We start from the raw sequence: 19,332 nt of genomic DNA, 5'->3' as shown, positions 1-19,332 counted from the left end.
TTGTGCTGTTTCTTTTTCTTTCCATTTGAATTGGGTTTAATTCCAGTGGTTAGATGGGCTTCAGCCTTAACCTTGCAATAAAGGTAAACATAACTCTGCTCTTATATTCTGAATTCTTAATTCTTAGCCACCCAATTCATTTCCAGTCCCTCTCCGAAAATATGATAATGCTTGAAATTTTTGGCCAACTGAATTTTGAAATAACGGTTATTAATCACTCAAGAAAAAGAAAGAACCACCCGAAATGGATCGAATCAAATCGCCATGACCTGAGCCCGACGAACATCAGCTTTTGTTTCATCCTTCAATATGGCCACCGTTTCTGGAGCTGCCCCATGCCAAGACTCCCAATCGGGTGCCGAAATGGACCTCAATTCAACTCTGAATAACCCTAATTGGATCTCCAGGCACATTTTCCCTCCCACTCGAGCCATTGTCAATGGTGCAAGCCGGATGCTCGGCTCCGTTTTCGGCTTTGAGTTCTCCTCCTCCTCTTCCTCTTCATCTTCAGAATGCGGTTCCTGTTCAGGTTCCATCTACACCTTTTATATATATATATTTTTCAGAATGCGGCTTTTCCCGCTTATTTCCTTTCTACTTTCAGTTTAATTATATCTGGGTAGCTTTTCGCATCTCTATAATCAAAGTATGTAGCCTTTTTCTTAATTGATCAACTCCACACAAAATCGGAGCCTAGCATGTCTGCAGGCGATAATGTTAGTATTAATTTTGATTGTGCTATGCTTCACTTCTGCGAAATGCTTTGCTTTGCAAGCCAATTGCTTTATGGCTACGTGTTTCCAAGGATGCTACGTATTGTAATTTTATTGTTGAGGCTGTCTTCATCTTTCTTGTCCTTTTTCAGTGGCCCTAACCTTTTAAATGATAATTAAGCTTATTTCTTTTCAATAGAAAAGAGGCTAATAGATTAACATAGGGGGAGGTAAACAATCCATGTTGCTAGATTGTTATGCTTCTGAAAAAGTTTTGTTTCCTCAGGTAGCAGTGCACTAGCAGTTATGTTTGTTAATTTAATTTAAAAATATTTTGGGTGCAGATGACACTCATGACAACGACGATCAGGAAGTCTCATCTCAAGGGGTTCATACAATAGAAGATGTAAGCGTGCCACCCTTTATGCTTTGCGTCATGCTGCAAAAGGAACTTTGATTTTTCTCTTAAAACTTTGTGGTGATACTGGTAAATTTGATGCTAATTTCTTGATTTTTCTTTTTACTAATTTTACTTACTTGTCATGGTAGCATATATGTAGACATTCTTGACACAAGTGTTGATTATAGTTATCTTAGAGGATGCCTTAGTTATTCCTTTGCGGGGAATCAGAGAGAGCCCCAGTCTTTTGCAGGAAAGAATGAACCCAAGCATCTAATAGAGCAGCTTCTCATGCAGGAGTCTTTCTCAAGGTAAGAACTTAATTTTCTTATTTGAACATTTTGTCTGCTTTAATCCTTTTCTTCTTCCTCCATAAGGTGTTCTGCTCGTAAATATGTGACTGACACCTAGTAATGCATGTATATTATAACATTTTCAGGGTTTAATTCTTTGTCAAACTTCTCATGGACATTTTTTAATTGATTATACGTTTTAACTGGTTATCCCACATTTATATGTCCCATAAGCATAGTTTGACTTTAAGATTTGAATGGATGCTATTTTGACCAGGCAAGAGTGTGATAAACTAACAGATATTATCAAGTCAAGAGTTATGGATTCCCCATCGACCAGTGGCTTGGGGTTTGGTAGACTAAATGAAATGCCTGAGAGAACAGGTGGAAGTGGTACAGCTTTCATAAACTTGAGAGACACCAGATTTCAAGGATGAATTTCTTATCAATAATAGTTGACTGATTGTGTTGCTTGTTTTTCAGATGTTGAAATTCATGATTTTTGCAGCACAGCTGTTTTGGAGGCAAAAAAGTTGTTAGAGATGAAGAAGTCAGAAATGCATCACGGGACCTCTACTCTGAATTATGTTACACTGAAACATGTTTGTAATTCTTTTTCCCTATGATGCTCGTGTCTTGTGGATCCTTTCTTAGAAGGAAAAATTGGAAGTGAAAGTCATGAGGGCTTTTATTATATTATCACCATGATACTGCCTGTTTCATCAATGATGTTAGCTTCTTGAGTAAAGCTGTGTGATATTACTTAACCCAATTTGTCTCATATAACCTATAACTTATGCTGAATGTTCTTTTTCTTTCCCTTTGTTCATTGATTATCTGCCACCACCTTTCAGCTTTGAAGAATTTCCTATACCTATCTCTTTGTACAACTTTTAAGCTGATATGATTTAATGTGTTTCTTGCCTTATATGTTTTATGCTGAATGTTCTTTTTATTCTCCTTCTCCTTCTCATCTTGGTTCTGTGCTATCTCTTTCTGCTTTGTGGATTGAAACTGTGCTATACCTCTGTTTTCACATAACTTTTAAGCTGATGTCTTTTTCATGTGTTATTTACGTCCCTTGCTGGATACATATATGTCCATATATCTGTATGATGTTTGTGGTTCCTGTACCTCAAATTAACCTGGTTTCATTTGTTATAAATTACCAATATATACATATAGATGCTTCTTGTGCTTAATGATTGTTGGGAGATCTTGTAAGGAAAAAAAACTTAACATGTATGCTGGGATGGTTTGAATATATGAGCCGTATGACCATAAAAGTTCTATTCTTTTTCTCCCTAACTCTAGAATTTATTTTTCTCAAATGAAAAGTGATGTCATTTCCTTTTTGCATAGTTCTTTAGTGGAGTGCTGATTTTAACACCACATCACTGCTTTTGAAGGAAACTAAAAATTAAAGTTGTTGATGTCTGAATATTACATTAGTGCAAAAATATGGCCATTTCTATCTCAGTAAGTTCTATTGCTGCAGGATGTTGAAGGTGAAGAGGGATCACCTGTGGGCATGGCCAAGTCATACATGCGAACTTGTCCTCCATGGGCAACACCTTCTAAAAACAATATTGAATTTAGATATTCATCACCATATTCAATTGGAGGCAATTTTTTGTACTCATCCAAGGTGCTGTTATATGCTTATTCCTATGTATGAATTTATTTCATGATTCACATATGTATCTTATTCAAATACATGTAAGGAGACTGATGGCTATTCTGGCTTCTTTGGTGTATAACGTGTGATTTGATCATAGTGGACATGATATAAGTTTCCAGCTGACCTTTTGCGTTATTTTTGCAATTGCTTTTGGGGATAAGCTTCTCTTTTTCTTTTGTTTTTTTCCCTGAATTGTGATCATATCAGGAATGAATTTAAATTGCTAATATGGTAGCTGATTGTATAGCAAAAACATGTCCTGAAAATGCTTTAGAGTTAGTCATATTTGGGTTACCTTTGAATAATGTTAGGAAGATGTTAATAGATGATAAAGCTGGAATTTCTTATGTGGACTAATAGATCCTAAGGCCACTGATGGTCTTCTTCTTCTATAAAATAAAAAAAAAAAAATACAGGTTTCTCTAACCTGAGGCTATTGAAACTTGGTTTACTGGATAATAAAAGATGCATGTGCTTATGCTTCTGTTTGAATAATGTACATGTGCTGTGGGTGTAAGAGTGATTGTATGTGCAGTTCCTTTTTTCCCTTGGTTATGATTTAATTTGCTTCTTATATATTTAACATGATTGCAGCGGAAAAGAGATTCTCCTGCCACTGGCTCATGGAACATCCAAGATGAAATACGAAAAGTGAGATCTAAAGCAACAGAAGAAATGCTGAGGACTCTAACATCCTCAAAATTTGATTGGTCTTCATTTCCATTGGAGCATAAAAGTGGTCCTGATTCTATAGTTTCCAATAACTTTGGACCTGCTGAGAAAGATAAGTCACAGAGCTCTAAAAGGCCAGTAGATGCACCTATAGACTTGGCTGCAAAACCAGGTGCAGTTTTTGTATCAGCTAGTGTTTCCTGATTTTCAAAATTCAGCTAGTCTGTTCAGTTTCTAGGTGATGAAAATCAAAGACATTAGCTCTCCTCCTTTGTCCTTTCAGCTTCACAACTTGTACAAGATGCATTTCATAATGATGCTTTACCAAGACCAGCTATTTTTGGTTGTGAACAAAACCAGGTATGTTAATAGTGGAAGATGAAGCTTACATGGAGCTTGTCAAAACATCTTTAATTGTACAGTTATGCCGATATTTATGCCCTTAGATTATAAACAAAATCTTTCCATTGTTTTTATGGAGTAATTTGTTGATGATTCATTTTATTAATCAAGTTGTATGGTGTTTGATATTATTATTCTTTTTCTTGCAAAGTTTATGCCAGCAATTCAAGGCATTGAGGTGAAAAAAGGTACTCTTGCAGCCCGTCTTTTATTTATTGTCTCTTATCAACTTATACTGCATTATGACCATTATTTTATTAACTCTAGGAAAGACAGTTACAACCGTAACTATAGTTGTGTAACAGCATGTTATAAGGAAATTAAATAATTCAGGATGTAGGTTGGACTTGAACCTACTTTTTAGCATCCAGAGAAATGCGTATCCTGTTCATTTAAAAGTTTTCGGTTAGGATTATACTACAGATAGATAAAGATTAAAAGGTATCAGTAGACTCAAAATTGTACTCTATCCAGGCATTACAAGTTTCTAACTTTCACCTAAAATATAACTTATCTAGTCAAATTTATTTTTTCTCATGAAAAAGTTGTGGGCGGTGATTTGATTAGTAGGTTTTTGCAGGTGTACTGACTTGGTCATTTTCCAGTAATTTGCATTCATGCTTTTGGTCATGAATAAAAGTAGGAAAATATGGGGTACCGCCACTGCAATTCTGTTATTCATTAATTTATGATTCATGGAGATAAACAGAGCATGCGGTACCCTATTTGTTGAAATTGATAGGTTCCGGTCTCCTGCAAGATCTCCCAGTAGCTCAAAACAAAAGAAGGATTTTTATTTTTTAGAACTTCAGATTCTCTCTAAATCTAATGAATTTGTGATTAAGACATTCCATTTTCCATTGTGGTAATTGCAGCCGCACTTCATTCAATTTTTCTCTCCCTTTTATAATCGTTGTCGCTTATAAATCTTTTCCTACATAAAATGTTTCTCAGTGAGATTTTTGAGATCAAATGTGACTTTAGACATGGGACAGAGACTTCAATCAACAGAAGATATGAAGACTGAATTACATAGGTTGGTCTACAATCCCCGTTACCCACCACCCCACCCCCCAAAAAAAAAAAAAAAACCCGTGAACTGGTCACTGTTCATTTTTCTTGTAACTTTTAATCTATTTTTTTCACAGTGATGTTGTTGCTCCTGATGCCAATCATTTAAAGGAATCCAACAGTTCATTCCTACCATTTGGCTCTACTAAGGAAGGAACTCTTCAGGGTAAGAAACTGCTTATTTGAGTTTTTTCACTTGATGCTTACTGAGTTGTGTCACTACCTAATTTAACTCTTCTTGGCTCACATTACATTCGCTAAAAGTAAAATCTACTAGTTTGCATGGTTCAAATAAAGTGGTCGGAAGATAAAATATCTTGGAGGAGTCTCAACTGTAAAGATTCTATTTATATTGTTTGGGTGTTTATTTGCAACATTTAGAGGAAGGAGAGGGGTGGAAATGGTCTGTTATTTAATTCTTAGTTTCTAATGAGCCTACTGCCTGCTTGTAAACATAATCTGCAGGATCACAAGTAGAAGATAAAAACTTTTGGACATTAAATGAAGTTGCTGGAATAAGTACTGCCAACGGATTCCCTTCAAGATCCAAGTAATACAGCTACTGCTAGCTTTTAACCTGAACAGTTTAGTCTTGTATAGTTTTGATTAATTTTTGTTTAATTAGTTTTCCCTCTTTTCAGTATGTCTTCTGAAGTGGATAAAGAGAAAAATCATACACCTATCAGCAAGGTGGACAAGGCAGTTGGTTGTGGACATGACAATGCATTTAGAGTTGTGGCAGAGGTGAAGTGTGAGCCATTGTGTGAGGAATCTATGGAGGTGCCAATGGTAAACAAAACTGATGCTGCCACCTCTGGTTCCCAACACAGTTGGAGCATGCCGTTTGAAGGTTCACCACAACACCAGAATACGCCAATGTCAGAAGGCAGCTTGGCAGGCAAAAGCAACTCTGGTATAGGGAAGAAGCCGCAGCAGCAGGGAAAGAAAGTGAGCGGATATAACAGGAGAGGCAGAGGACGGGGCAGATGATGCTATATCATGCATGTATGTAGCTAGCTAACTGTAAAATGACCTGTGTAAACTTGCCGACGCTAAAGATAATGGCATGACAGACAACACTTGTAAGCTGTATGAAGACTGACAAATGCGGTTTCGAACCAACCGGTCTTTTAGCTGTCTAAGATGGCTGAGATTTAGGTTTCAGAAGTTCAGTTTAGGAATTGATTTTTATAGTTTGTTTGCATCAAAATCGTGTTACTTATCATACATATTGAAGTTTTAGGTGTCAGATGCGCAATGCATTTAAGTACTTCTATCTTAATTCTGTGGGTGCAAACATCTGTTTAATTATACATGTACCATAAAATCAACAAACATATTGAAGTTTTTTATAACATTTATATGCATTACAACAAAAATTCTATGCCTTGGTATTTTTTTTTTATTTCATTACATTTATGAAGCAGGATAATTAACAGGAAATTATATAATTAGTGAGCCACCAAACCAGTATTGTGGAGCCAGAATTAAAGGCCAAGCCCAATAACTTCCGAACAGTTTCGTAATGGGCCTCAATCCTAGGGGAGGGTGGCGAATGGCGATGGTTTTTTCAATCCATCCCTCTCTTCCCACTCTTCTCCTCTCGGTGCTTGATAATTGATATCTATAAAATTAAAACCTAGGCCTGGGGTGCTTCAGTTAGAGAGAATTTGAAGAACAAGAATGGATTCTGCCATAGCTCAGAAAACATGGGAATTAGAAAACAATATACTTACCGTCGAGACACCTGACCCTTCATCGGATTCTATATTCTACTACGACGAGGCGGCTCAAGCCAAGTTCCAGCAAGAGAAGCCTTGGGCCAATGATCCTCACTACTTCAAGCGCGTTAAGATCTCTGCGCTCGCTCTTCTTAAGATGGTTGTCCACGCCCGATCTGGTGGTACCATAGAGGTGATGGGGCTGATGCAAGGCAAGACTGACGGCGATGCTATCATTGTCATGGACGCCTTTGCTTTGCCTGTTGAAGGCACTGAGACTAGGGTTAACGCTCAGGCGGATGCCTATGAGTATATGGTCGATTACTCCCAGACCAACAAGCAGGTTTTTCTTTTAATCTCCTTTTGATTTCGCTTTGTATCTGGTGTTATTGAAACCCTCAATCAGTCTCAGCAACTTTTAAGTATTTAAACCTAGCCAAGACGAACGGTAGAGTTAATAATTATGTCCGGAGACGGAAATACAAAGTAAAATAAGCGTGTGCTTTTATGAGTATCCTTTCCCTTCATTGCGAAGAGTTAATTACTCATAGTCGTTGCAACGTCTAGATTCTGGAAGGAAAATAACTGTTAATTTAATTTGAGTTGAACTAGATGGTTTTCAATTATAATCCTTGCAGTTATATGTATTTGTATCACTGTATACGTAATTGCTGTGTGTTCTTAGTTAATCTCGTGTCAGGAAACATGGTAATGCTGGCTATAAAATCATCTATTAAGAAGAATGTTTATTGTTTTATTTTGTAGGCTGGGCGATTGGAAAATGTTGTTGGATGGTACCATTCACATCCCGGGTATGGATGCTGGCTGTCCGGTATTGATGTTTCAACCCAAATGCTTAACCAGCAGTTCCAGGAGCCCTTCCTGGCGGTTGTAATTGACCCAACAAGGACTGTTTCCGCTGGAAAAGTTGAGATTGGAGCTTTCAGGACATACCCTGAAGGATATAAGCCTCCTGATGACCCTATCTCTGAATATCAGACCATTCCTCTGAATAAGATTGAAGACTTTGGTGTGCATTGTAAACAGGTTATTATGAAATTCAATTAGCCTTAATTTTTGAGAGTGCTTGTCCTCTCACTGTTTATTAATTTGTTGTTTATTTTTTCTGCAGTATTATGCATTGGACATCACTTATTTCAAATCCTCACTTGATTGTCACCTCCTGGATCTGTTATGGAATAAGTACTGGGTAAACACCCTTTCTTCTTCACCTCTCTTGGGTAATGGAGATTATGTTGCAGGACAAATTTCAGATTTAGGTAACTCTTCTTTTCTTGTTTCAGTTTGGAGGAAAAAAATGTTGTTGCATAGATAGTATAGTTTCTTGTTTGCACGTGAAATTGTATTTGTGATTTTGGTCACATTATTCCATCTTGCAGCTGAAAAGCTGGAGCAAGCAGAGAACCAATTGGCTCACTCTCGCATTGGCCCACTAGGACCCCCTCGAAAGAAGGTCAGTATGATTTCTTTTGTTATTTTGTATGCTCGAGCTGTTTTTCAGGATAATTTATCTTTTTTTCAATGAATGCAATGTGGATACCCACTTATTAGTTGCAGGAAGAATCTCAGCTTGCTAAGATTACTAGAGATAGTGCAAAGATAACTGTGGAGCAAGTCCATGGTTTAATGTCACAGGTGACTTTGCTTTTCCAGATTCTTAGGACTTAGATATTCTTAGTTTATCCATGACTTGATTATGACATCTAGTTTTAACCTTTTTATACTTTTAGGTCATCAAAGACATTCTTTTCAACTCTGTACGACAGTCGAGTAGGTCCCAGAACGATCAGTCTGGTCCTGAGCCTATGATTGAAACCTAATTCTAACATCCCTGCCAGATGAAATGGTTACCTTGAGCGTGAGAGACCAGTTTTTTACAAGAAGGAAATATATATTGGATTCCAGGCTGCATAGTTTTGTACCCTTCCTTGCACTACTGATGTAAGCCTATCCTGTTGGGAAGGGGTCTTAATTTGTTTTGAACTAAGCTTTTTGCATAATTCTTAGTTTATGCATTGTTGTTGAAGAAATATTTGCATGGAATCAAATCACAGTATTTTAAAATTGTTAATTTCAATTTTCCTATGTAAGCTGGTTATGGAGTGGAGTGATAAAATTTCCTTAATTTGATTCCTGTCTGGCAGTTTTACAAAATTAGAAGGGGTCCTAGTTGAGAATACTTGCAGTGAAATGAAGAACACCAAAAGGAAAAAAAATGTCCATTGGACTCAGGTGAACTATGCCTTTGTGTTGTATAATCAACAACTGAAGTCTACAATATATAACTAAACTATTGTTGAGTTGGGCCCAACCCAAGTTTGCCATTATATCTTTCTCCAGTCTCTACTTCGAATTTGTTTAACTAAAATTCCCAGTCCAAATCCAATTGGTTTTGTGGCAGCTTTCGTAATTACCTCCTATGCCATTAACATCATCCTTGGCTCGACAGCCTAATGAATTGCACCATAAATTTTTTTGTTTAATTTCATGATTAGTATTGATAATAATAATTGAAGAAAAAGGAAGGCTAATATCATCATCGTGTTGATTAAAACGAATACGATGTGAACAGTTGTAGTATGGTCATATCTGGGGTAGTAGGCCATACAAAAGTTAATGGAGAAAGGACTAAGTAGCCCTTTTTTCTTTTGCTCAATCAAAGTAGATAGACGATACAATATATGGATGGATGGGATGACATGAAAATAAAAGCAAGAGAAAATGAAGGTGATGTAGCAGTGGGAAAGAAATCAAAGGCGGTAGCAGCAGCATCCAGTTAAGAACAAATAACTGAGCAAATCCTTGAAGAAAAGGACAGGTAGCGTCTCTATCCAACTCCAAGCAGTGGGGGAAGTAGTAGTGCTTTTCACATGCAAAGGAATAGGGAAGGAAGCACAACCCAACCCTTGTGAACCTCTTTTTCTTTTACAGGTTTCTCAGTCCCATATTACAATCATTATGATTCTATGGTATGGAGGCCAAACTGAAGCCTTCCATTCCTCTCTTACATATTGAGATGAGGCGACTCGTCATCAGTCATCACCATCAGTCCCTGTATATCTCAAACACCCGTTTTCACGGACAAATGGCTTTTCAGCACTGCCTACCTTTCCCTCTTTTTTTATTTTATTTTATTAATATTTTAGTCAGATTTGGTGGACTCTCAATTAACCCATACATCATTCCATTCCATGCCTCTCTTATCCGCAAAACAGAGAAATGGGGCTTACTTAGTTCTTACCTTTGACATTGAGCCAGTACTTGTGATGATCTCACATGGAGTTACTTCTCCACTACCACAGAGAGAGAAAGATATATTTATTCAAAAAATGTATTTATTTATACAACGAGTCTAGTCTCAAATTCTTTGATTTCAGTTTGTTTTCCCTTTCTTAAGATGCCTAGTCATATAGTATGAAGAGCAATTTAGGAGAGGGGGTAACATGTGAGAGTGACAACATTTTGCCAGTGCCCACCTGCATGTGATCTCAAAACACTTTGGCTTTTCTCCCTTTTTTTCAAAGACGTTGTGTCATGCTTCTCCTCTTAACCAACTTCATTAATTAAAAACAATGTAAACTTGGACAGGTCTCGTGACTCATCTCCATTCATCACACTACTGTATCTATATAAATATTATCACGGCCTCTGCTCCTCGACTGCATTTTCTAGATTACACTTCACCTACATTACATGTATAGCTTTTTTTCTATTATTATTTTATTTTAGTTACCCTTCTCCAATCCTCCTAACATCTTAGTTAACACTTTTTATTGAGAAACCACAAACATTCAGTGGGACAACCAATCTAGATAATTTTTGTTAAAACTGGTGTTTATTATGTTATTTTTGTAAGTCTTACACTATTTGTAGTTATATTAGATTCTGATTAAATTCGAAGTGAGAGACAATTATTTTAATAATAAAATCAAACCCAATACCTTACCACTCAATCCAACACAAATCTTGGTTAAACTCTTTTAGTTGTCTACTCTTTTTATCATCATTTCCTGCTTGAAACAATACCATTACATTACTAGGGGAGGTGTCCTATTTTCCTCCACAAACACTACTCCAACTCTTTCTCAATCGAAAGAGCATCAAAAACCAACTCAGCCAAACCCTTTTTACCCGAAATGGGGTAAGGTATCCATGAATTTTCCTTTTTCTTTTTAAACGATGCCAATAAAATTGGAAATTGTGCAGCCTGGTGAAGGCAGGCAGCCACATATTTTTTCAGCAATTATTCTTCTGGCAGATATCTATTCCATATGCCTGCCTGCCCGCCCGCCTGCCTGCCTTTCCCTTTGTTTATAAACTTTGTGCTTTAATTTCCATGACCTATAAATATATATATACCATACATATATATGTAGCAACAATTTAGTTATTGAAATGAACACCATCATCTGCTGCTATTATCGCTGGATCTTCCAAACACTTGTCTGTTTCCTATTTATTCCTTTTTCTAAGAGGGAAGTACATGAGAAAATAGAACTTCCCTTTGATATCTTCCAAGTTCCATTGTCTCTCACCTAACTTAATATTGAGGTCAAAATTCAATGTAATTGAGGCCCAACCCAAGATTATGAAAAATCACGGTCTAACTCTATTCGCCACTCCTAACATTAAAAAAAAAAAGTGAATTAGTAACGTGAAAAATGAGTAAATATCACGATTTGTATTATATAAATTATATATATGTAAAAGTGTAAAAACAAGTTGCATTTGGTGGTGAAGGAAAACCTAGAGAGTTAAGGAAACAAAGAATGGTATTGTGATGTGTGATTTGTAAAGTTGTATTTACTTATTTGGATTGATTAAATAGTGAGAGATTGAAAATTAAATATAAACCCATTTCAAAATGACAATTTTGGGTATAATTAGGTCGAAACTTAATGAAGGAAATGATGCAATCTTATTTGAAAGCTTGGAACTTGCTTTCATGCTAAGCCTAAGTATTCGTATTTCTTAGTTCATAATTCCTAGACAAGACCATTACGAAAGAACAAAAGGAAAACGAAAACACCGTCGTTTGGGGTTTGATAAGTGAGATATTTTTGGGGGTTTTTTACACACACACCTTGCATAAAATACTAGGTCGGTGTGGGTCATATTGATGACACTTCGTTATTAAGAGCCTAAAGAAAACATGTGCAATTAAAAAAATGCAAATGTTTCTGCCTAAAGGAAGGAGAATTTTGTTGCATGAAGAACAAATTTAATTAATAATATGGTTGATTTGAATTTCTCAATCCAGATTTTATTTTGATTTGATGAAATTATATTCTGATTAAAATCTTATTTGAATACAATGTATTTAATAAATATAATAAATAAAACATGTTTAATACATATAACATTTATATTTACTATTTTATAATATTAAATAATTTATATGTAGAGAAAATATTTGGTATATTATTTTTAAACTAAGTAGGGTCAGGGGTTGATAAGTGTAATAAAATATTTATAAAAATTAAATATTTTAAAAAAAGACACATGTTAATTTTTAAAATTGTTTGTAAAATAAAAATCATAGTTAATGTGCCAAATATTAACTCTTATATATATAACTAAAAATTACTTAACAAAAATCTATAAAGACATGTTACAAAATAAATAATAAAATATCAATTTGAAACTAGTAAGTCATGAGTCACCACAAATTGTAAGTTTTTTCCTAAAAGCAGGAGAGAACTGACATAGATCATGAAAAAATAGAAGTTTTGATAATGAGGAAAATATCCTATTTAATTCCGTTCCACGGATACTCATCACTTCACTTCACTTCACTCTACTTCTACCCTCATATCAATAGCACGCGCCTCTCTTATCTGTTTTCTCCCCCAAAAAAGATAATAAACATATTTTTATTTTGGTTAAATCGTCATCCCTACTTTCCTAATAACGAAAAGAAAATAATCTGTTGATTAAATCTTAATTCGATTAGCATCGATATTGTTGTCAGTGTAAGAAGATGTGGGTTCGAGTGCGCTGAAACACATTATTCTCTTATTTAAGGGTTGGGGAAGGACTATAGATAGTTCTAGGCATTGTATCAAAAAGAATAGAAATGATAAAGAACTATAATAAAATTAGTATAAAAAAAAAAGCTAAAATACATGATTTAAAATAAATCATTTATGAAAATATTTGAAAACAGAACCTAACAAATAAATAAAGATAAATTCATGACAAAAGAGTTTAGTTGAATAATTATTTGGATGTATTACATCATAATTTCAATCAATCATTTATCTTTTATATAAAAATAATTTTGAAACAAATAAATACTCTACCAATAAATCAGGTTGTTTCAATTATTTATGTGCTACTAAAATTAATAAATGTGACCAACAATATAATTATATTTTATATCATTAGTGAAATGTTTAATTAAATTTAGTTGATGTAAATTTAGTTTTAAAAATATAACATATTAGAATTTCATTTTTTTATTAAAAATCTCAAACATTAATTTAATATATATTCTTAGTATTTATTTAAATAATTAAAATTTCAAATACAAATATGAAATAATCTTTAATCTATTTATTTTGTAATAATTTAATTATACTTGTTCCAACGTCTTATATTTAATTGTGTTTGGATTTTACTGATTCAAGATATATATTTATATGATTAGTGTTAACATTAAAAAATCTTCATTATCACACCTGTGCTGGATAATAACCGTACTAATAGTAATTACACAGGTAGTGTGAAGTCAACTGAAAGAAGAAGCGCGTGGGCGTGGTGGGTCAAGAAGAACCAGACCAAGCGGGTCCCATTCACAAAATGTCGTTCTGCTCCGCTCCTTGTTTTGTTACTATAAATCGAGGGCAGCGACTAAGGCTCCTCCGCCATTTCACGTATATAAAACGCATATAAACGTAGAAACAGACTACACTGCCATTGATTTACGTTCTTAAGGAAAAACATGTCTTCTCACTGGACTTTTTTTTATTAGTGCTTCTTTTTCTTTTTCTTTTTTTATCCTTTTGGTTTGAAAATGAGTATTTAAGCGTTTCGGCCTTTCGTTTTGTATTTGCTTAACTTTATACAACTCTAAAAGCTTTGTTCCTTCTTTGCCTTCTCTCCAACTAAGCTTGGAAGATGGGTAACGACAAAGGCATCAGCCTTGAGGAGATCAAAAACGAGTCCGTCGATCTGGTATGTTCTCTCTCTCATCGTTTAATTACATCAATCAATATTAATTTGATGCATGCAAGTCTATACGTATTGCTTTGTGTTTGTTTATATATATTAAGAATCATTTGCTTTTGTAGTGTTTTCCGTTTTTGGAATTGAATTTCGATAGTTATTTTTAAAAAAACTATGGACGATTCATTCAAACAATGATTTTCCGAGCTTTTCGTGCATACCAAACAAATTATAAGCGACAGGCTCTGTTTACTTAACTGTATCATATTTCTCGTCATATCATCATATTTCACCGCGTGCACTGGTCACATCCCTATTCTCTCTCTGGTAACAATTTCATCTTCTTCCGTCTAAGTTGGCTAAAATAGTAATAATTGCTTACAGGAACGGATTCCCATTGAGGAAGTTTTCGAGCAGCTGAAATGTACAAGAGGAGGATTGACTTCCGAGGAAGGCACCAATCGCCTTCAAGTTTTTGGACCAAACAAACTAGAAGAGAAAAAGGTCCATACCATAAACCACTGGCCTCTTACGTTTGAGTTTGTAAAATTTCAGCTTGTATATTGTTGTATGATATGGTGTGATACTCTACAAACAGGAGAGCAAATTTCTCAAGTTTTTGGGTTTTATGTGGAACCCTTTGTCATGGGTCATGGAAGCTGCTGCTCTAATGGCAATTGCCTTGGCAAATGGTGATGGAAGGCCTCCTGACTGGCAAGACTTCGTTGGGATCATTGCCTTGCTGCTGATCAACTCCACCATAAGTTTTATAGAAGAAAATAATGCTGGTAACGCTGCAGCTGCTCTCATGGCTAATCTTGCTCCAAAAACTAAGGTGAAAATGAAACATTCAGCAACTCAACAGTATATATAGTCTTTTTTCTATTTTAATCATTGCCTTCAGGGTGTCGTTGTTATACCGTAATGTAGGTTCTTAGAGATGGTCGATGGAGTGAGCAAGATGCAGCAATTCTGGTTCCAGGGGACATCATCACTATCAAATTGGGAGACATAGTTCCAGCCGACGCTCGTCTTCTTGAGGGTGATCCTTTGAAGATAGATCAATCTGCTCTCACTGGAGAGTCTCTTCCTGTCACAAAGAATCCATCAGATGAAGTGTTTTCTGGCTCAACGTGTAAACAAGGTGAAATAGAAGCAGTCGTTATTGCTACTGGGGTTCACACCTTCTTTGGTAAAGCTGCCCACCTAGTGGACAGCACTAATCAAGTTGGGCATTTCCAGAAAGTGCTTACTGCCATTGGTAATTTCTGCATATGCTCCATTGCTGTTGGAATAATCATTGAGATAATAGTCATGTACCCAATACAGCACCGCAAGTATAGGGATGGAATTGACAATTTACTAGTTCTCTTGATCGGTGGAATCCCAATTGCTATGCCCACTGTGTTATCTGTCACTATGGCTATTGGTTCCCATAGGCTTTCTCAACAAGGAGCTATCACAAAGAGAATGACAGCCATTGAGGAAATGGCAGGCATGGATGTTCTATGCAGTGATAAGACTGGGACTCTGACTTTAAACAAACTTACTGTCGATAGAAACCTAATTGAAGTGTTTGCAAAGGGAGTCGAAAAAGAGCATGTTATCCTTTATGCAGCAAGGGCTTCAAGGACTGAAAATCAGGATGCTATCGATGCTGCCATTGTGGGAATGCTTGCAGATCCAAAGGAGGTATTTTTTTCTTCCAGGTCTTTCTTCTGTTATAGTTTAGTATTGGGTCCAAGAATTCATTAGTCATTTTGGACGCTGATTGTGATTGGGCAGGCACGAGCTGGTATTCAAGAGATTCACTTCTTACCATTCAACCCTGTAGACAAGAGAACAGCTCTAACCTACATTGATGCTGCTGGAAACTGGCATCGTGCTAGCAAAGGAGCACCAGAGCAGGTAATATTACTCTCCTCATGCTTAAATCAAATTTGAAAGTAACTTCTAATATACATGCTTTTTTTTTTTTTTAATTTCTGAATTAGATCATAACTCTTTGCAATTGCAAAGAAGATGTCAAGAAAAAGGTCCATGCAGTTATTGATAAGTTCGCTGAACGTGGACTTCGATCTTTGGCTGTTGCAAGACAGGTAAGCAAATTAAACTTTGCTTGCTTCATGTTGATTAGACAAAGTAAATTGGGGTAAAATAATATTGTTTAATATCTATTATTGTAGGATGTACCTGAGAAATCAAAAGACGGCCCTGGGGCACCATGGCAGCTTATTGGTTTGTTGCCACTGTTTGATCCTCCAAGGCATGATAGTGCAGAAACCATCAGAAGAGCTCTAAACCTTGGGGTGAATGTTAAGATGATTACTGGTAAGGGTTGTTTAAATGTTATTTTAATATTGTAAATTGTCTATAGTTTCGTGTCAATTTTGTATTGAAAATTTCTAATTCTACTCAGGGGATCAGCTTGCAATTGCCAAAGAAACTGGTAGGAGGCTTGGAATGGGAACAAACATGTATCCTTCATCTTCCTTGCTGGGCCAAGACAAGGATGCTTCCATTGCTTCTCTCCCTGTAGATGAATTGATCGAGAAGGCTGATGGATTTGCAGGAGTATTTCCAGGTGCGTTTTTAGTTGTACAAAGTATTCCAAAGTATGTGATATTCTGAAAAACAAGAACTTGCTGATAATTAAGATGATATGATATGTTCGTAAATGAACAAAAAAAAAAAAGAGTTATCATGCACATTCCCAGCACCTTAGATATTTTTAGGTTGTTTTTCACAGTGTAATAACTTTCTTTGCTATGGGGTCCTCTACTCTACTCTTTTTCTTTTTCCCCCTAACAATTCCTTTTTATGTCAATGACAGAACACAAATATGAAATTGTAAAGAGGCTCCAGGAGAGGAAACATATTTGTGGCATGACTGGAGATGGTGTCAATGATGCCCCCGCTTTAAAGAAGGCAGACATTGGAATTGCTGTTGCCGATGCTACAGATGCCGCTCGAAGTGCTTCAGACATTGTACTTACTGAACCTGGGCTAAGTGTCATTATCAGTGCAGTGCTGACCAGCAGGGCTATTTTCCAAAGGATGAAAAACTACACGGTTAGTCCTATCGTAGCTTACTTTTGTTTCCATTTTTAAGGTCCTTATTCCAACAGTGAAAGTGTTTCTAAACTTTGCTCCGTTCTTTTCAACTTTATAGATCTATGCAGTTTCAATCACCATTCGTATTGTGGTAAGTATATAAAGAGCTTTCGAGACTTGAGCACCAATAATTCTATATAGTCAAATGGATTATTAAATTTTAATCATATTTTCATTTTGGCAGTTTGGCTTCATGTTTATCGCCTTGATATGGAAGTTTGACTTTGCACCCTTCATGGTTTTAATTATTGCCATCCTAAACGATGGTGAGATGCTACTTCTATTTGACTATTACATCAAATATTATATGCCTTATTGTGCTTTATTAATCTGATTTAATTCATCATCACATCAATAGGTACAATCATGACAATTTCCAAGGACAGAGTAAAACCGTCTCCCCAGCCAGACAGCTGGAAACTGAAGGAGATTTTCTCGACTGGCATTGTGCTTGGAGGTTACTTGGCACTAATGACTGTGGTATTCTTCTGGGTAATGAAAGACACCGATTTCTTCCCGGTAAGAACAGCTGTGGCTATGGTTACGTCCCATTCTTTTTTCTCTAAATTTGGTGGGTTGCGTTTTGCTAAGCTCCCTTTTCCTACATTTCAGAATATGTTTAATGTTAGATCACTAGCGGATAGTCCTGAAGAAATGATGGCAGCTTTATACCTTCAAGTTAGCATAGTGAGTCAGGCCCTCATTTTTGTTACACGGTCTCGCAGCTGGTCCTATGTTGAACGTCCTGGACTTCTTCTACTCACTGCTTTTGTTATTGCTCAGCTGGTAAGAAATTTTGACTAATCTTTTATATTTTCTTCATAAAAAGCTGCAATTGTTGTATTAACATTATTAGCTTCAGCATCAGCATCGTATTAATAAATGAAGAAGTTCAGAAATTCAGCTAACTCTCTTAAATTAAGTCCTATATTACCAATAAGAAAAGGATAAGTTCCTTGCCTGCCTATTATTAGAACATGAAAAATGAAAGCTTAGCGGTCACATGTATTTTGTTGGCAGGTTGCCACTTTGATAGCTGTCTATGCAAATTGGGGTTTTGCAAGGATTAAAGGAATGGGGTGGGGATGGGCCGGTGTAATCTGGCTTTACAGTGTGGTGACATATATCCCTCTTGATCTTATCAAATTTGCAATCCGATACGTTCTTAGCGGCAAGGCTTGGGATAACCTTTTGGAGAACAAGGTATTCGATTCATTCTTTTTTGCTTCTTCTTCTTCTTTCTTTTTTTTTTTCTTTTTTTTTTTTTTTGCAATTCCAATATGAAAGACCTTTTTCTTTTAGTCTTTTCTATTGTTTTGGTCATGAATTTATTCTGCCTTTTTTGTTGTTCCAATAACAGACTGCCTTCACTACAAAGAAAGATTATGGGAAAGAGGAAAGAGAAGCACAATGGGCAGCGGCGCAGAGAACTCTGCATGGCCTTCAACCACCTGAAACCTCAAATCTTTTCAATGAAAAGAGTAGTTACAGAGAACTTTCAGAGATTGCAGAGCAGGCCAAGCGCAGGGCTGAGGTTGCAAGGTGAGCGATCGCATGCATAAATAATATAATGAAATGCAATTTTCTTTATCATTACCGCATTTCTTTTCCTTCTAATGATTAGGAAATGATATTTATTTAATGGCATATGTGTAGGCTGAGGGAGCTGAATACACTGAAGGGGCATGTTGAATCAGTTGTTAAGCTGAAGGGACTTGATATCGATACGATTCAGCAGCACTATACGGTTTAAAATTTTATAGTATTTATTTATTATTATGAGGAGCAAAGGAGATCGAAGATATTATTACTTCAATTAATATAGGAGCGGTAGTAGTAGATAGTCAGGATTTAGGGTCATTTTCCTTTTTCATAAATGTTGGAACCATTATTATGTTCCATTGTTATTCTCTCTTTTCTTTATGCAACTGAGGGAATTCCTCTTTTTTCTTTTTTAACAGCATAATAATAACACCAGCTTTCATAACAGCCGCCTGCTTACCCGCTTCTTCCTCCCAAGTCCACACTTTTCTTCATTTTTATTTTCCTTTCTTCCTGTTTCGAAAAGAGATAAGCA

General features: G+C 35.9%; 4 protein-coding genes across 7 annotated transcripts; all 4 read left to right on the top strand.

Moving 5' to 3' along the window:
* Nucleotides 1-53: 53 nt before the first annotated feature.
* On the top strand, nucleotides 54-3,175 carry LOC108473325 (protein KAKU4). Its single transcript, XM_053028534.1, has 6 exons — nucleotides 54-529; nucleotides 1,058-1,119; nucleotides 1,345-1,424; nucleotides 1,684-1,799; nucleotides 1,890-2,008; nucleotides 2,905-3,175. Exons 1-6 carry the CDS (start codon nucleotides 310-312, stop codon nucleotides 3,082-3,084), a joined length of 777 nt encoding a protein of 258 aa, XP_052884494.1. The 5' UTR covers nucleotides 54-309; the 3' UTR covers nucleotides 3,085-3,175.
* Nucleotides 3,176-3,459: 284 nt separating this feature from the next.
* Nucleotides 3,460-6,611, top strand: LOC128279277 (uncharacterized). 2 transcript variants are annotated; one of them, XM_053028528.1, is made up of 6 exons: nucleotides 3,460-4,119; nucleotides 4,313-4,349; nucleotides 5,116-5,197; nucleotides 5,310-5,398; nucleotides 5,698-5,782; nucleotides 5,874-6,611. In XM_053028528.1, exons 2-6 carry the CDS (start codon nucleotides 4,316-4,318, stop codon nucleotides 6,220-6,222), a joined length of 639 nt encoding a protein of 212 aa, XP_052884488.1. In that variant the 5' UTR covers nucleotides 3,460-4,119; nucleotides 4,313-4,315; the 3' UTR covers nucleotides 6,223-6,611. The 2 variants fall into 2 exon arrangements, with proteins under 2 accessions (XP_052884488.1, XP_052884489.1); XM_053028529.1 differs by lacking the exon at nucleotides 3,460-4,119 and having other exon boundaries at nucleotides 4,322-4,349; nucleotides 4,732-5,197.
* Nucleotides 6,570-9,038, top strand: LOC108470380 (COP9 signalosome complex subunit 5a-like). Of its 2 annotated transcripts, none has more exons than XM_017771660.2 (6): nucleotides 6,570-7,296; nucleotides 7,719-8,000; nucleotides 8,086-8,233; nucleotides 8,354-8,427; nucleotides 8,532-8,609; nucleotides 8,705-9,038. In XM_017771660.2, the coding sequence occupies exons 1-6, from the start codon at nucleotides 6,916-6,918 to the stop codon at nucleotides 8,792-8,794; spliced, it is 1,053 nt and encodes a 350-aa protein (XP_017627149.1). In that variant the 5' UTR covers nucleotides 6,570-6,915; the 3' UTR covers nucleotides 8,795-9,038. The 2 variants fall into 2 exon arrangements, with proteins under 2 accessions (XP_017627149.1, XP_017627147.1); XM_017771658.2 differs by having other exon boundaries at nucleotides 6,742-7,296; nucleotides 8,526-8,609.
* A 4,609-nt stretch (nucleotides 9,039-13,647) lies between these two features.
* On the top strand, nucleotides 13,648-19,242 carry LOC108473614 (plasma membrane ATPase 4). Of its 2 annotated transcripts, XM_017775284.2 has the most exons (16): nucleotides 13,648-14,150; nucleotides 14,526-14,645; nucleotides 14,740-14,976; nucleotides 15,072-15,833; nucleotides 15,927-16,049; nucleotides 16,136-16,240; nucleotides 16,328-16,472; nucleotides 16,561-16,725; nucleotides 16,975-17,213; nucleotides 17,314-17,346; nucleotides 17,440-17,521; nucleotides 17,614-17,774; nucleotides 17,868-18,041; nucleotides 18,276-18,458; nucleotides 18,616-18,797; nucleotides 18,912-19,242. In XM_017775284.2, the coding sequence occupies exons 1-16, from the start codon at nucleotides 14,094-14,096 to the stop codon at nucleotides 19,006-19,008; spliced, it is 2,865 nt and encodes a 954-aa protein (XP_017630773.1). In that variant the 5' UTR covers nucleotides 13,648-14,093; the 3' UTR covers nucleotides 19,009-19,242. The 2 variants fall into 2 exon arrangements, with proteins under 2 accessions (XP_017630773.1, XP_017630772.1); XM_017775283.2 differs by having other exon boundaries at nucleotides 13,807-14,150; nucleotides 17,614-18,041.
* The last annotated feature ends 90 nt before the right edge of the window (nucleotides 19,243-19,332 follow it).

This window comes from Gossypium arboreum, chromosome 5 (genome assembly GCF_025698485.1).
Source record: "Gossypium arboreum isolate Shixiya-1 chromosome 5, ASM2569848v2, whole genome shotgun sequence".
NCBI classification, from domain to species: Eukaryota; Viridiplantae; Streptophyta; class Magnoliopsida; order Malvales; family Malvaceae; genus Gossypium; species Gossypium arboreum.
This window is presented reverse-complemented; position numbering and strand designations above follow the sequence as displayed.

Excerpts from the sequence above, each read along its gene's own strand:
- LOC108473325 (XM_053028534.1), top strand. The coding sequence starts at position 310 with ATGGCCACCGTTTCTGGAGCTGCCCCATGCCAAGACTCCCAATCGGGT. Across the intron at positions 530-1,057 it reads AGAATGCGGTTCCTGTTCAG|ATGACACTCATGACAACGAC; the intron begins GTTCCATCTACA and ends TTTTGGGTGCAG. Across the intron at positions 2,009-2,904 it reads ATTATGTTACACTGAAACAT|GATGTTGAAGGTGAAGAGGG; the intron begins GTTTGTAATTCT and ends CTATTGCTGCAG.
- LOC128279277 (XM_053028528.1), top strand. The coding sequence starts at position 4,316 with ATGCCAGCAATTCAAGGCATTGAGGTGAAAAAAG. Across the intron at positions 5,399-5,697 it reads TAAGGAAGGAACTCTTCAGG|GATCACAAGTAGAAGATAAA; the intron begins GTAAGAAACTGC and ends CATAATCTGCAG. Across the intron at positions 5,783-5,873 it reads GGATTCCCTTCAAGATCCAA|TATGTCTTCTGAAGTGGATA; the intron begins GTAATACAGCTA and ends CCCTCTTTTCAG.
- LOC108470380 (XM_017771658.2), top strand. The coding sequence starts at position 6,916 with ATGGATTCTGCCATAGCTCAGAAAACATGGGAATTAGAAAACAATATA. Across the intron at positions 7,297-7,718 it reads ACTCCCAGACCAACAAGCAG|GCTGGGCGATTGGAAAATGT; the intron begins GTTTTTCTTTTA and ends TTTATTTTGTAG. Across the intron at positions 8,428-8,525 it reads TAGGACCCCCTCGAAAGAAG|TTGCAGGAAGAATCTCAGCT; the intron begins GTCAGTATGATT and ends CCCACTTATTAG.
- LOC108473614 (XM_017775283.2), top strand. The coding sequence starts at position 14,094 with ATGGGTAACGACAAAGGCATCAGCCTTGAGGAGATCAAAAACGAGTCC. Across the intron at positions 16,050-16,135 it reads GCAAAGGAGCACCAGAGCAG|ATCATAACTCTTTGCAATTG; the intron begins GTAATATTACTC and ends TTTCTGAATTAG. Across the intron at positions 17,522-17,613 it reads TATTGCCATCCTAAACGATG|GTACAATCATGACAATTTCC; the intron begins GTGAGATGCTAC and ends TCACATCAATAG.